This window comes from Polistes canadensis, unplaced genomic scaffold, assembly GCF_001313835.1.
Source record: "Polistes canadensis isolate GaletaPanama2010 unplaced genomic scaffold, ASM131383v1 scaffold_4, whole genome shotgun sequence".
Lineage (NCBI taxonomy): Eukaryota > Metazoa > Arthropoda > Insecta > Hymenoptera > Vespidae > Polistes > Polistes canadensis.
In genome coordinates, this window is record NW_014569551.1 from 1,863,231 (window position 1) to 1,878,787 (window position 15,557).

At 28.4% G+C, this 15,557-nt stretch overlaps 4 protein-coding genes across 6 annotated transcripts; 1 reads left to right on the top strand and 3 right to left on the bottom strand.

Moving 5' to 3' along the window:
* Positions 1-732: 732 nt before the first annotated feature.
* LOC106787109 (arylsulfatase B-like) lies at positions 733-3,516 on the bottom strand. Its single transcript, XM_014749196.1, has 8 exons — positions 3,364-3,516; positions 3,106-3,265; positions 2,769-3,004; positions 2,323-2,590; positions 2,077-2,234; positions 1,696-1,987; positions 1,311-1,609; positions 733-968 (listed from the first exon to the last, which is right to left on the bottom strand). Exons 1-8 carry the CDS (start codon positions 3,514-3,516, stop codon positions 834-836), a joined length of 1,701 nt encoding a protein of 566 aa, XP_014604682.1. The 3' UTR covers positions 733-833.
* Positions 3,517-5,758: 2,242 nt separating this feature from the next.
* Positions 5,759-9,436, bottom strand: LOC106787778 (arylsulfatase B-like). 2 transcript variants are annotated; one of them, XM_014750442.1, is made up of 9 exons: positions 9,363-9,436; positions 9,095-9,147; positions 8,373-8,532; positions 7,974-8,200; positions 7,621-7,861; positions 7,079-7,236; positions 6,717-7,008; positions 6,261-6,574; positions 5,759-6,021 (listed from the first exon to the last, which is right to left on the bottom strand). In XM_014750442.1, exons 2-9 carry the CDS (start codon positions 9,107-9,109, stop codon positions 5,800-5,802), a joined length of 1,629 nt encoding a protein of 542 aa, XP_014605928.1. In that variant the 5' UTR covers positions 9,110-9,147; positions 9,363-9,436; the 3' UTR covers positions 5,759-5,799. The 2 variants fall into 2 exon arrangements, with proteins under 2 accessions (XP_014605928.1, XP_014605921.1); XM_014750435.1 differs by having other exon boundaries at positions 9,095-9,377.
* A 1,032-nt stretch (positions 9,437-10,468) lies between these two features.
* LOC106787789 (isopentenyl-diphosphate Delta-isomerase 1) lies at positions 10,469-11,696 on the bottom strand. The gene is made up of 2 exons (XM_014750450.1): positions 11,281-11,696; positions 10,469-11,162 (listed from the first exon to the last, which is right to left on the bottom strand). Exons 1-2 carry the CDS (start codon positions 11,554-11,556, stop codon positions 10,701-10,703), a joined length of 738 nt encoding a protein of 245 aa, XP_014605936.1. The 5' UTR covers positions 11,557-11,696; the 3' UTR covers positions 10,469-10,700.
* Positions 11,697-12,513: 817 nt separating this feature from the next.
* On the top strand, positions 12,514-14,963 carry LOC106787686 (protein CLP1 homolog). 2 transcript variants are annotated; one of them, XM_014750260.1, is made up of 4 exons: positions 12,514-12,585; positions 12,685-12,948; positions 13,129-14,186; positions 14,279-14,963. In XM_014750260.1, the coding sequence occupies exons 2-4, from the start codon at positions 12,850-12,852 to the stop codon at positions 14,388-14,390; spliced, it is 1,269 nt and encodes a 422-aa protein (XP_014605746.1). In that variant the 5' UTR covers positions 12,514-12,585; positions 12,685-12,849; the 3' UTR covers positions 14,391-14,963. The 2 variants fall into 2 exon arrangements, with proteins under 2 accessions (XP_014605746.1, XP_014605754.1); XM_014750268.1 differs by having other exon boundaries at positions 12,515-12,591.
* Positions 14,964-15,557: the final 594 nt, after the last annotated feature.

The window sequence follows — 15,557 nt, forward strand, 5'->3', positions numbered from 1 at the left end:
ATCTAGATTAGGAAACACCAGCTTAGAGGTAACCAGTAGTGTTCGAAAAGTTGTCGTAGGATAACGGTTTAGAATTGACTGTATATATAAGATAGTGAATACTTATGACTGTAATGAGAAATGATGATATATTGACTCGTGAACAATAACGATCGAGGTAAAATAACGCTATTAATTGTAAGTTTTTTGTATTTGTATAAGTAATAATATGTCATAATAAATTTTAGTTGCTGAAAAAGTCCCAAATATAGGGACGAAACATTCAACTGATTAATAGATTGTTCATCTAATTTAAACCTGTCCAAAAAAAATATTCCTAAGATTGAACTTAGTAATATTATTTATAAATATACATACACATTTTTCTTTTTCGTTTACTTTTAAATTTGATTAAAAAGCCAACATAACAATTATTCGCTTGATAAAACAAATTTATCAAATTTATTCTTCCAATAGAAGCAATAATAGCTTATCTATATAATTTATCTATATAATTTATATATTATGATGTATAGATTAGATGAGCTATCAAAGAAATATAACGAAAATACTTATTTTATCTATGACAATAAATCTCTACGATTTTTTCAAATACAAATTTATAAAATAAAATAATTATATTTAAATATAATAATCTCGCGGTGTATATACATATACACGCTAATTAGTTATATAAAAAGAAACATATATAACATATATATTATTTACTTACTTTAATGAATAAACGTTGACAATGAGATGATATTTTATTATGGAAAAAATATCACACACTTACATTAGATTCATTTTAGGTTCATTAAAAATTCTTTCTTATAACTCATGTTTAGATCACCTTAATAATCGCTCAACCATGGCATCCACGTACCATTCCAATGTTCAGGATAAGATGCTGGATCTATGGGTTGATAGATTTGGTTAACGACTACTTTTCTATAATCATCGATGTAGTTACGTAAGTAAACGGCGATCTGTAAAATTGTTATTCGTTAAGATAATCGATAAAAACTAATTTACAATAACAAATGTTACATATGTGGCAATAATTATGAAAGTAAGTTTTAAATTTAAGTCATATATCTCTTGTTTCGATATATTTAAAGAACACTAAATGAATTCTAATATAATATTGAAATAACAAAACATTATCTGACGGTTCATTTTTGACAATACATCGTAAACATTACATTGAATTTATTTAGTTTCAAATAATGTGAAATAACTGATAAATACATTTTGTTTTTTTTAAATTTTGACTTATGGTAGATCACTTTTATAATTATTAGCACATATATCATTTTCGTTTGATTTACCTCAGGATTATTTTGAGAAATATCGGTAGTTTCGCACGGATCGATAGAAAGATCGAACAAGCAATGATCAATGCAATACGTCAAATCTTTCGGATGTTTACAAATTACTTTGGTATTTTGACGAAGCTGTTGGATTTTCTTAGCCGTCAATTGTTTTTTCGTAATGTCTGATATGGCACGACCTGCCAGGGATGACATAACATCTAACGGTTCGTATTTTGGATAAGAACTGTCTGTACCGTTATCTCCAAAATAACCGTCATCACCATAATAACCGTCGTAACTACTAAAATGTCCATCTGCACAATATATTGACAATCGATTAGATATTATTTCGATCGATTTACAGTCTAATTGATTCAATAACAAAAAATGTGTTAATCACATTTGAGCAGCTTGTATTTTCCAATAATGGCGGCCTCGTCGCCTATCCTATTATCAATATTTAACAATATATTATTTCGTTTAGTTTTTCGACCTCTTTTTATTGTATTCCATTGATCAACACCGTCAAAATTATTCAAATTATTCAAATTACCACCAGCAGCTGAATACAAGGTTGGCAACCAATCGGTTATATGAATCAATTCATCGGAAATCGTAGATGATTTTTTTATCAATGGTGAATAAATACAGGAGGCTGATCTAACAGCTCCTTCGAACGTAGTGAACTTCAACTGATGAAAGTTATATTAAATAAATAGATTAAGAAACCAAATAAGAAATAATACAAACAAATAGAAAGAAAATATCTTATTTGTATTACCCCACGTAGCGGATAATTCGAGCCATAATTTTGTAACATTCCAACGGTTTGTGCTCCATTATCACTGAAGTATAAAATTATAGAATTTTCTAATAAATGAGCTTTATTCAATGCGTCGACTACACGACCGACAGATTGATCCAAAGAATTGATCACACCTGCAACGTTCGAAATAACGAACACACATTTTATATTAACAAGTAAAAAAAAACCCTCTTGTTTTGTTTTTCTTTTTTATTGACTTACCAGCTAATTTTCTTCTATTAATATTCTTGATGTATCCAAAAGTTTCATTGACTTTCTTCATATCTTTAACTTGTAATTCTTCGCCATTGTCCAAACCACTCGCGTGCGTTGCTAAATGGGCTATTTGAAGATACAAGGGTTTAACCGGATCATGATTGAAAATAATTTTTTCCGCTTCATCGGTAATAAGATCGGTGAAGTATTCGTTTGAAAATTCCGGAGAAAGTTTATCCGGTGTGTCACGGTGCAAATCATTTCCCATGTGCGACTGGAAACGAGATCGCGGTTAGAAAATAATTACATCATCAATTAACTTTCATTATTCTTCTTCTTCTGTTTTTTCTTCTAATTCAACTAGTTAGCTGGTTCAACGGCCATTTATAACCAGATAAGGATTAAATAAAAATGAAAATCTCCTTTCTTGAAATTAAAACAAATCAACTTACGCGAGTTTTAATCTCCCCAACATTATGATTAAAATATTGAATGTAACCATTGTAGAAACCGAAATAAGTGTCAAAACCACGTCTGGTTGGTGTATACTGTGGCGAGTAATATCCTACGTGCCATTTTCCTAATAAATGAGTCGAATATCCTAAATCTTTAAGGTATTCTGGCAACAATTTGTAACGTTTAGGTATGGCACGTTTTTCACCAGCTTGTAAGGGAGTACCTTCCATACCTGAAAAAAAGTCAAAATCAATATCAAATTCGATATGAAATCAACAATATTATTGCTAGTTTATTTTAATAAACAAATTTTTACAATTGTAAGATACTTACCCTGTCTAATGGGATAATATCCGGTTAAGAAAGCTGTCCTTGAGGGGGTACACGTAGGTAATACGTAATGTTTGTGTAAAATTACGCCATTGTAAGCCAACGCGTCTATATTTGGTGTTGGAATTTGATCAGCACCATTAAAACTCACGTCGTTCCATCCCTTTTAAAACGAAAAGAGAATTCAACAATCAAATTAACACCATACACACGTCAATATTATATCATAAAATTGTGAAATAACAATGATTATTGTCTTACGAGATCATCGGCTATGATGACGACGATGTTAGGACGACTTCGAGAATACCCACTTGAAAAATTTTTAACATTTTCCGATCGGATCGATGAATAACAACAACTTATTAACAAAATTATAAACGAAACGTTCAAATTGTTCGATCTTCTTTTCATATTCTTTCTCTTCTTTTCTTTTCTTATTACGTTTATTTTTTTATTGATTTTCTTTATTTAATTAAATTAAAACTTTTCTCTTAGAAAATAACTCGTATCGTATTATGCAAGTAAATGAACTCGCACTTTCTTCCCGGCTTTATTTATAACGTTGTCGTAGAACTACTATCACTGACAAAAGCATTTGCAATCATAAATGCTTTATAACATATATAGTAAGATAAAACTGTCAAAATCGTACTTCTACCTACAAGGTTTTGCCACAATTTTTTATTTACGTTCGTATCAGGAAAATTCCTCAGACCCGAGCTTAAGAATTCTACGGCCCCAACTCAAGGCAACGAACAAACATATTTATCTATATTTGATTTCGTTCATTGAAAAATTTCGCTTTATTACTTTTGATTGGAAAATTTTGTATTTTTAAAATGATTTGTAAAAAAAGCGCAAAAAATCAATCCAAGAAAATATAACATTTTTGTGGAGCCTTAAAAATAAAAAATTTTAGAGATGGGGCCCCTGTTGTACTCCCCTAAATCTACGTTCCTATAATGGAATGAATTATTCATTATCTTCGATAATATTGATAATAGCGAATAGTTTGTTATCATTAAAGCCTTACATACGTCGAGCAGTATCAAAAATGAGCTAAGAAAAACATTTTTTAGTAGGGACAACAATAGAAATTAATAAAAATAAATAGTGCACATTGTTTATTGGCATTTAAACTTTATAAACAATTATATTTCACTTTATTTTTACAATAATTACTATATCAAAAATCCAATTAAATATCCAAAATCCGGCTCGACATACTATAGAGAAAACGATTTCGAATATTTAAAAAAAAAAAAATCGCATTAAAAATATTAAAAACTGTATGAGTTATCATGTCGATCGTGACGGAAAAAGTAATTTTGAGAAAGACGCGTTTTAAGTTTGAAGTGTCTTAAATAAAGGATAACTATCTGCGCGCACCAAACTCTCGTCGGGTAGTCGCATTTTTTACCATAACTTTGGATCTATGACGAATTTCGGCAATCGACTTTCACAGAAATCAGCCTAAAACTATAGAGAACAACAATCTGTTAAAAAGAATATCGATTTTTGGAAAATTCTGAACGTATGTAAGGTCTTAATGAAACTTATGGCTGTTTATTTATAATTATAAAGATATTAATAACAATACAGAGAAATATTTTTGTAATCATCGTAAAAATTGACTCAACTTAATTATTATTTTTTAAATATTATCTAATAATTATTTTTGTTTTATTTTTATTCTCAGTTTAAATTATATATGACTTAGGACACTAATTACTTACAATTAGTTAAATTTTGTTAACTTTTGTATAAGAGCGTGTAGATATTTCTGACTTAGTTATCAATAAAATATAAATGAAATCAATGTTAAACGAAGTCTCATGCAATATATCAACAATTTATATCATTTGTTTCTTTTGCTTAAATGATACGATTTAAATAAACTTACAATATATTTAACATGTGCATATGTGGCACTTCATAAATAATAATAAATAACATTTTTAAATAATTTATTATTTCAAGTGTTTCGCGTACGATCATGGTTTGAATTAAAAATAACATTGATTGTGGTTATCAATATTAGCTTTAACAATGCTTTTTGTTTGCGATAAAATAATCTTTAGAAAGAAAAGAAATATAAACTAGGTCAAAATGGTTTGTAAGATGATTCCGTAGTAAATCTTTAACGCGATCGTATTTGTAATACTATTTTAATTTAACAACGATCGTTTAATCATTGCAGTATCGTGTTAATTTAATCAAATATACATCAGACAATCGTCATAATAATCGCTCGATATAATCTCCACGGAAATTAATAGTGGTATCGCGAAAATACCCGATATTATCTGTCCATTAATTTTTTTCTCTCTTTCAAACTTTAATCATAAATTTATAATTATGTGATACGTATTTACGAAAATTAATAAAAAATTATTGAATGATTTAACAACACTTCGATTAATCGTAATAATTTTTTTTTTTCTTTATACGCAAATACAATGTTTCTATTTATACAAATTGAAAAATTATCTCAGCTTGGACATGCAAATAATTATATTTTCAACTTTTATTAAAAAAAAATATATTTAAATTTAGACCATAAAGCAAAATTAATATCTAATTTTCATAAATAATAAGTAAACAACAATTCGAAAAGATTATTCTTTTTTCTTTTCTCTATATTTTCTTCTTTTTTTTTTTTTTTTTTTTTAAAGTAATTCATCTTTATGCTTCTTAATAGAGCACGTTAGTTAAAAGCATATTTGTTATGAGAAAAATAAAGTATAAGAAATTGATCGTAAACGTAGACGCAGACTGCGAGTTACTAGGAACCAACCAAGGTTCCCAAGTGTCGTTTGTTCTCCTTGGATCGGCTCTCCAATCGATTGGCATTCTGTATTGATTTATCGAAAAACGTCCATATTTTTCTAATATATCGTCCAATTCTTTAACGATCTTAAAATAAATAAATAAATTTGAAAAAAAATGTTTCAACGTAGAAAAGAATCCAATTAATATATGATAATATTAGGGTGAACCAAAAGTTCTTGCATTTATTATTGTGTTATAAATTGCAATTATAAACTGCATAACGGATTGTTGTATTTCTTTTCTGTAAAATTTACTTTGAAAATATTCATTTAAAAACGTAATTTTTGATTCATCCTAATAGAAAGAATATCGTATTAATGTACCCTTGGATATTGATTTGCAATGTTTCTCGTTTCGCAAGGATCATTTTCCAAATCGTAGAGACACTGTGTAGCGTTGCAAGCCGTTAAAGAAGTTTTAAATTGATAACTGAAATTCGATTGACAGGTAACCGTAGCTTCTTGACGTAAATGTACTATAGTGCTAGGTTGAGTAACCGGTCCTCCAAGATAATAAGTAATACTATCAGAAACAGAACTTTTCATTATTGAATCGGCATAGGATGGAAGTTCAGCCGATTGATCGTATTTTTCTGGATTACCGTAATATACATCGTAAATACTATATTCAGGTGGTCCTAAGAATAAATTATTATTGTTTATCCATAATTAATATCTTATGTAAAAAAATATATATATAATATAATAATAAAAATATATATATATCATATTATATAATAATAATTTTTATATAAAATATTATAATATGAAGATAATTACCTCGAAGTAATTTGAAACGTTTGTATATCGCACCCTCTATCTTTCTACCATAATCGATATTTAACAAAAGACTTTCCCTTTCTTTACCCGTTTCCAAGCTAAGTGCATTCCATTGATCTATTCCATCGATTTCACCTAAATCTTTTAGATCACCACCTGCCACTGAATATAACGTTGGTAACCAATCAGTTATGTGTACCAATTGATTCGACACTCGTGCAGATTTTTGCAATCTGGGAGACCAAAGTACAGCCACACCTCTCACGCCACCCTCGTAAAGAGTATTTTTCGTCTACCCCGTATAAACACATATGAATAAAAAAATAATATTTTATAATTATTAAATAGATTAATATTCTTACCCCTCTTAATGGATAATTCGAACCCCAATTTCTGAGCCTTCCAACGGAGGGTGCTCCGTTATCGGTTATAAACAATATCAAGGATTCGCTTAACATTCCTTTCTCACCCAATGCATGAACAACGTTACCTACTGATTCGTCCAATTCAACCACCATCCCTAGACACATTAGGAAAATATCATAATAAAATACATAACCGTAATATAAACCAAAATTTTTTAAATTATTCCTCGTGACAAATGATTTTTGGACACCCAATGACCGGAAATTAATTTAATACCAGTTTGACATTGCTACGAGTATACTATGTTTGTAAGTTTACGATAGTAAAAGAAAAAAGATAGTACAGAGTCATTAATCAGGGTCGTATAAATATTTGCTAGGATTAAGGGGCACGTTCAAATGGAAAAGTTTAAAAATATACTACTGTATACTACAGTAAAACCTTTAGTATATATCCGAATAATTAGGGAAACTGTTCGGATACCGGAGGTTTCAATTTGAATATTCAACTATGTATCTTGATTTTGTTTTATGTGTACTTGCGTATTTTCGCCGATTAGGGTCTCTGATATGCTTGAATTCTCTATCTTTGTAATAATCTTGCGGATTTTCCAAAGGTGCGTGTACAGCGAGATGCGATAATTGAAGATAAAGGGGCCGTGAAATTTCGTGATGTTCAATTATCCTGATAGCTTCTTGAGTAAAAAGATTCGTAGCGTATTTATCGGAAATTCCGTATGCTGGATCATCCCCTCGATGCATATCGTATCCGGTCATATTCTAATAATATATCAAATTATTATTATTATTATTATTATTATTATTATTATTATTATTTCTAATGGAATCATTACTATGATATATAAAATACTGATGGAATTCTTTTATTTACCTGATACGAATATCTGTAACCGTAATACGAGACATGACTATTATAAAATCCAAGAAACGAATCGAAACCTCTGTGCAAAGGTGTATGCTGTGCGGTATGATAACCAATATGCCATTTGCCAATTAATTTAGTCGTATATCCCAAGGATCTCAAACGTTCGGGTAAAATTTTAATATCCAATGGTAAACCCCGTGGTTCGCCACCCCTAATACCGTCTCCTTGCATTCCTAAGTTTTATCATGAATTTCTATATATTTTTAACAAATAAATCAATCAATCTGAACGGATGATAGTGATCAAATAAATTGAAGAAGAAAAATAAAACATTTCTTTACGATGACGACAATAATGAATAACGACCAAACGATGCAGATAAAAAAAACTTTCCCCATTCCTTACCCATACGAATTGGATAGAGTCCTGTAAAAAATGCTATTCTTGAGGGAGTACTCGAAGGTAATACGTAATGTTTGTTTAAAATAATCCCATTGTATCCAAGTGCATCAATATTAGGGGTTGGTATTTGATTAGAACCGTGAAATCCAACATCGTTCCAACCCTATGAATTATTAAAAATTATAACAATGTATATTAAAAAAAAAAAGAAACAAATTTGGATAAGGGATGCTTAAATACGTCGAAAACTAAAATATTATACTTCCTAGTTGAGATATGTATTTATTCTAATTTTAAGCAATTGATCTTATCATTTCAAATTAGGACGAAATTTGACTAATGTGTCACACATTTACACCTACGTCCTCTTATCTAATTGCTCTTTACATATTTTTGTTTTCTCTTTTCTTCCTTATTATTGGAAATATTTCAAATATAAATCCTCACATTTATGTAATTTAATACAATTAAAATTATCTTTAAAATTGATTAAAAAGAAAATATCATTGCCGGTGATATACAAAACTCTTATTTCAAATAGTTCACTTGATTTAATTAATGCGGTTAAATAAATTTTTATTTTCACTGTTCACGAAATAATAAAAATATGACATTTTTATTTTCATCGTAAAACAAAATCATAAATATATGACATTTTTATTTTTTGCTATTGTTCAAGCAATTATCGTTTATTTATATTAAATAAAATATTTTTATTTTCTTACCAAATCGTCGGCCATGAAAATGATAATATGGGGAGCGGTCTTGTAAACACCAGCTGTACATTTCGTAAAAAATTTGATGATCAGTATAATTATAAACACCTGTCGAAACTTATTCAGCAACATTATTTACGTTGAAATTATATGATAAGAGAAAATTAGAATACATAATATCGAAGATAACGAGTCGATTTATAATTGTTTCTCACTAAATAAAGAAAATCCTCAAAGTAGAATATTTTACGCACGATATTTAACAAGATGCTCTTACAATTTATAAAAGAACAGAGATGAGAGATAAACAGGTTTATATAGTCCACCCACGAAAGGAAACATTATGAATGAACCGTACGAAGGGGAAAGGAAAGTTTAACAATGATTCAAGCAATAAAGAAGAAGATACGTGTTTCAACTAGGCTACTTCTCATCTTTCTTCTGATCTACTACGCTTATTCAATTTTCTAATGACGTAAGATATATATGCATCTATTTTAATTATTTTTTTTTGTCCTGTTTCTTTTTTTTTTTTTTTATCAATAAATAGAAAAATGTAACGAGTAGATAAAACATATTTCTCTCTCTATCCTTTTTCTTTCACATAATTGTAATAAATATTTTCGTTTATCTATTTAATTCGAGCCCATAAGAATTAACGTGGCTCTTATATTTGATTATATTGCCTAATTCGGTATCGACACCACCTATTAACTTAATTAACGATTTAATTCAAGGTCTTTTAACAAGATGACTAGTGATGAAACATTATCAAGAATCATCAGCGTTTATTTTAATTTTTCGAGAAGAATCGAGCGAAAAATTATTTCCAGGATCATAAACCAAAATATATTAAATATATGCTATCTCATTAAAATCTTATTGTTTATATAGATTTTTATAAAACTAACAATTTTTCAAGGTAATCAAAGATAACTTGTTTTTATGAAAACAACAATTTTTTTTAGTACAACGTACATAAAATATATATATTTTATTAAAATTACAGGATAATGTTCCTAATTTAATTATAATTACATTTTGGTCTTAATATTTATTACAATGTGTTATTATAATGTATAAATGAATAATATATTTTTTTAAATGTTGTTAAATCAACATACTAAATTGTATAAAATTAAGTAAACTGGATAACAGTTTTATCTATTAGGCTATTCTATTGATTTTTAATGGTAAACGTGCAACGAAATAATTTTGTAAAATGTGGATGTTATTAAAAAAATCAAATAAATATTTGTTAAATAATAATATAAAGTATAAATAAAAATGGTTGAAGATGCGATTCGGATAGGGGTACGTTTTAGACCACTCAACAAAAGTGAAATAGAAAAGGAACGTGAAGAATATTTGAACACAATGCCTGGATAACCATAAATAATTATTAAAAATACAGACAGAAAATCCACATTTAATTATGCTTTTACCCCGGATATTAACAAAAAAAACTTTTATAACACAGCTATCACAAAGATATAATTAATATAATAACGTAAAAGGATTGGACCTATTAGGCCTGAAAATTGATTGTAAACATGAAAATAAAACACAGCGCATAGACTGTGCTTAAAAACTAAATAAATTATACCAATGCACATTACAAATATTTAGTTATTACGGAATAATCTTGTACTCTATCTAAAGTCTTTAAATTATCCCACCACAGTTGTAATTTATGCTGAAGCATAAGACGGAACCATGGTGTTAACGGTGCTTTTATCGTTCGTGAAAAATCATTGATCATTGATCTTGATACCCATTTAACTTCACTCACTTCATCGGGATTAGGATCAAGAGTTATATAATCTTTTTGTAGAAATAATACGTAATCTATTTCATGTTCGCCCCAAACTCCATCTCCCAAAGAAAAGTAATGAATTCTTGATAAATAAAAGAAATCAGAAAGATTAATCTCCGAGATTGGAATACCCAACTCATAATTGAGTCTTCTTTGTGCTGCCCTACGTATACCAATTGCATCATCTTCTAAAGTTTCTCCAGATATTTCCGCTAAAGGATGACTGCAGCAAGAATTTGTATAACAGTCCGGAAACGTTATCTAAAATAGTACAATAAGTTAATAATTAAAGTTAATGAATACAAAATATATCTCAATTTATTTGACTAACAATCATCACCTTTCTTTCAAAGATAAAATTGGTAATAAAAAGTTATACCTTCCATGGAGAACGTCTTTGCAATAACAAATCGCCATCCCGATTAAATAAGAAAACACTAAATGCTCTATGAAGTGGTAAAGTACCATCATTTGTAACTCTATGACAATCTTTTTTAGATGCTTCGCCAATAGGTCTGTCAAATTCATCGACAAGTATACAACGCTCTTCCAAAGCAGCTTTTTGCAGCGGAGCTATTTGTGCCACTTTATAACCTCTAACATTAGTTGCTACTTTATTTATTATAGAAAACATACTTCTACTTATTTTATCCATTTTCTATTGTATTTATATTTTCACAGTTCTTACTGTCTTGAAAGTCTATCTAATACTAAAGCATATGATGTAACCAACAATAAAGAAAAAAGATCAAAATAAAAATAGAACTTATTTAAATTTATTATCATATATATTATCATAAAATATATTTTTTATGACTTCAACAATTTTTTTATTTTACGTTCACTTAACACACACAAACAGCACAACATATTATTACACGAATAAAAATCGTTTTAAAGGTTGGAAAATTTATACAGCAAAATTTTCGCAACTTTCTTTTCATGGAATGCGGTCAAATTATTAGCATTGTCTTCGTTTAGTTTCAACAAATCACTTTTAAAATTGTTATGTATATATGTTACATACATTGACACAACTTTTGATATATTTCTAACCATTAAACGATAATAATCAAGTAAACGTTGATAAACGAATAAAAACAGGAAAAATACAAAAATTAATATAAATTATTTCAAATATTTTGATTTTCGTAATACTTATAATTATATGAATTAATGAAATTGAAATTAATTACGTGATATATCTTTTCTTGTGATAATAAAACACTATAACTCAAATATGTTTTCCTTTTACGCGTGTCGAAAATACGTTGACATTTAACATTTCGAATATAGATAAATTTATGTTAATTTCGTAGAAATAACATATTTTTCATGATACAAATACAAATGCGAAATTTAATCTAAAAATATGTTGAAATTTTTAAAGTAAAATTATTCTGCACAAATCGACAAATAATTTTTGGACAAATATTCCATAAATGTTAATGATTTTCTTTAATTAATGAAATTGTAACTTATATTTGTATTGTTTAACATTATTTTGTTAACATTATTGTTTAATGTTATTAAATAATGTTTTTTTTTTTCTTATTCTTTCTTTAAAAATCTTTAAAATTATTAATTATTATAATTTAAGTTAGATTTCTCTCCGTTTAGAAATGCGTTAGAAATATCGTGCCATTAGAAACGCACGTGCATACGTATTCTCAATGTTTAAATGGTACGAGTAAGTTTCACCATATTTTCACACACAAAAAAGGGTATAAATATATTCTCCTTATAACAAAGTAATTTTTAATTTTATATTAATATTTATCAGAAAGATTCTTAACTGTGACTAGAGTGTACTATCAATATAGTACATAACCTAACAAATAAGGAACACGAAGACTGATGAACAAATTGTTCAAGTTTTAAGTTTGAATAACTTAATATAAAAATAATAACAGAAAATTTGTGTAATAATATAAAAAAGAGAAATAAAATGTCAGACGAAAAATCTACAACGCAAGAATTTAAATTAGACGCCGATTGTGAGTTACGTTTTGAAGTGGAAAACAAAAATGAGAAAGTTACGTTGGAGGTAAAATTTTTTCAATAAATATTCTTATTTTTATATTTTTCTTTTATGTTACTATTGGTTGATAATTTGATTAGAAATAATAATACATTTTTTATATTATTATTATTCTTTTTTTTTTCTGCGAACACTTACTGCAAAAACAATTAACTATTATTACAATTGTTTCATGTCACCATCAAGCTAAAAAATGGATTGGCTGAAGTATTTGGAACGGAATTGGTGAAAGGTAAAAAATATGAATTCAGCGCGGGTGCTAAAGTTGCTGTCTTTACGTGGCAAGGGTGTACCGTCGAACTTGTTGGAAAAACAGATGTTAGTTACGTAGCAAAAGAAACACCAATGGGATTGTATTTAAATTGCCATGCTGCTATGGAAAGATTGCGAGAGACAGCAGAAAATGAAGATAAAAGAGGACCTATAACTATGGTTGTAGGACCTTGTGACGTAGGAAAGTCAACTCTTTGTAAGATTTTATTAAACTATGCAGTTAGAATGGGAAGAAGGCCAATCTTCGTTGACCTGGATGTTGGACAAGGCGATATAGCAATACCTGGTACAGTTGGTGCATTATTAGTAGAGAGACCATCCAATATAGTAGAAGATTTCAGTCAACAAGCACCACTTGTTTTCCATTTTGGACATAAAACCCCATCGGATAACGTTGCTCTGTACAATCTTCTTGTAACTCGTTTAGCTGAAGTTTGTACCGACCGACTTCAGGCTAATAAGAAAGCTCGAGTTTCAGGAATAGTAATAAATACTTGTGGTTGGGTCAAAGGAGATGGATACAAATTACTGACACATGCTGCGCAAGCATTCGAAGTTGATGCTATTTTAGTATTAGACCAAGAAAGACTTTACAACGAACTTGTTAGAGATATACCACCTTTTGTTAAAGTCGTCTTCCTACCAAAAAGTGGTGGAGTTGTTGAAAGAAGTCAAGCACAAAGAACAGAAACTAGAGATCAAGGAGTACGTGCTTATTTTTATGGATCAAAAACACCTTTGTATCCACATAGCTTCGAAGTCAAATGGAGCGAAGCAAGATTGTATAAAGTAGGAGCACCCGTTTTACCTGCATCTTGTATGCCACTAGGAATGAAAGCAGAAGATAATTTAACTAAATTAGTTGCTGTTACGCCTGGTCCTAATTTACTACATCATTTACTATCTGTATCATTTGCAGACTCTCCTGAAGATGATGTTGTACAAACTAACGTTGCTGGATTTGTTTGTGTGTAAGTTAAAATAGATATATACATTTATATATTTAATCGAATATTATCAACCTATTTAAATAGTATACTCAATTTTATTTTTTTAATTACAGTACTAATGTGGATGTAGACAGACAAACGTTTACAGTACTCAGTCCTCAACCAAGGCCATTACCAAATACTGTTCTGTTATTTTCGGAAATTCAATTTATGGATAGCCATTAAGTTTTATTATTTCTATTAAATAATAGTACAAGCAGCTTTAAGTAAATTGACAATATGATAAATTGAAAGTATTTATTAGGATTAATTTTATCGCGCTTTTTTTATTTTTGTATGTTATAGATAACATCATTTAGCCCCTATTACTGTTATCGTGAAAAACAATTTATTTTTATAAAATGTACTTTGAAGAATAACTTGATTGTAAAATGTATATATATGTACGTATGCTACGGTCAATATAGTAATACGGGCATTGTATATATTAGCCGGGAAATCTATAGAATGTCTGACATTTTTACATTGATTACCTGTATATACGAAAAAAAGGATGAAAAAAACGTTATTTATAAAAAATTGATACAAATATATACGATAAGTAACCCTTGTCAGCGCGAACGTATTAAATGTATATAATAGCTATTTTATATTTTCATTAATTGATTGATCCATGATGTAATACAATTAAATAAAATAGCCTTCATTATCGTATTACGTTTTCATAATTGTTTTTTAAATTTCCCGCCAATAAAATTTCTAGTAAAAATTCAGTCTCCATTAATAAGTTCTTTATTTTAAGTTGAAAAACACGAGAATTTAACTTGGATTAAAATAAATAATTAATAAATAAATGGAGAATATTCAAGAATTAAATGATTTAGATGTTTTTTGTACCGAGCAACAATTACGAGAAAAAATATATGAATTACAAGAAAAATCGGTTGGTATAGTCTATTCCATACAAAAATTTTGGTACCAAATTTTAAAAATTTATAAAATTTGATAAATAAGTATTTTTAAAATTAATTATGTAGAATTTCAAGAAAATATTTGTATATTTTTGTTTCTTTGTTTAACGAACAGGATACGTTAGAACACACGCAAAGAGAATTATTAGAAACTCGACATACTTTGTATAGTTCTAAAACAACACTGGAAAACGAAAGTCAAACAAACAATGAATTAAAAATGCAATTATCAGCAGCTATAAATATGATCAATCGTTTAGAGGCTGAAAAAATGCGAACTTACATGGAACACGTTCAATTAAAAGTTAATTACGATACCATGATCAACGAACGCAATGCTTTGATTGAACAGACTAAAATTACGAAATTAGAAATTATAGAAGCTAATATCAAACTGCAAAGCGCAGAGGACAAAATATCA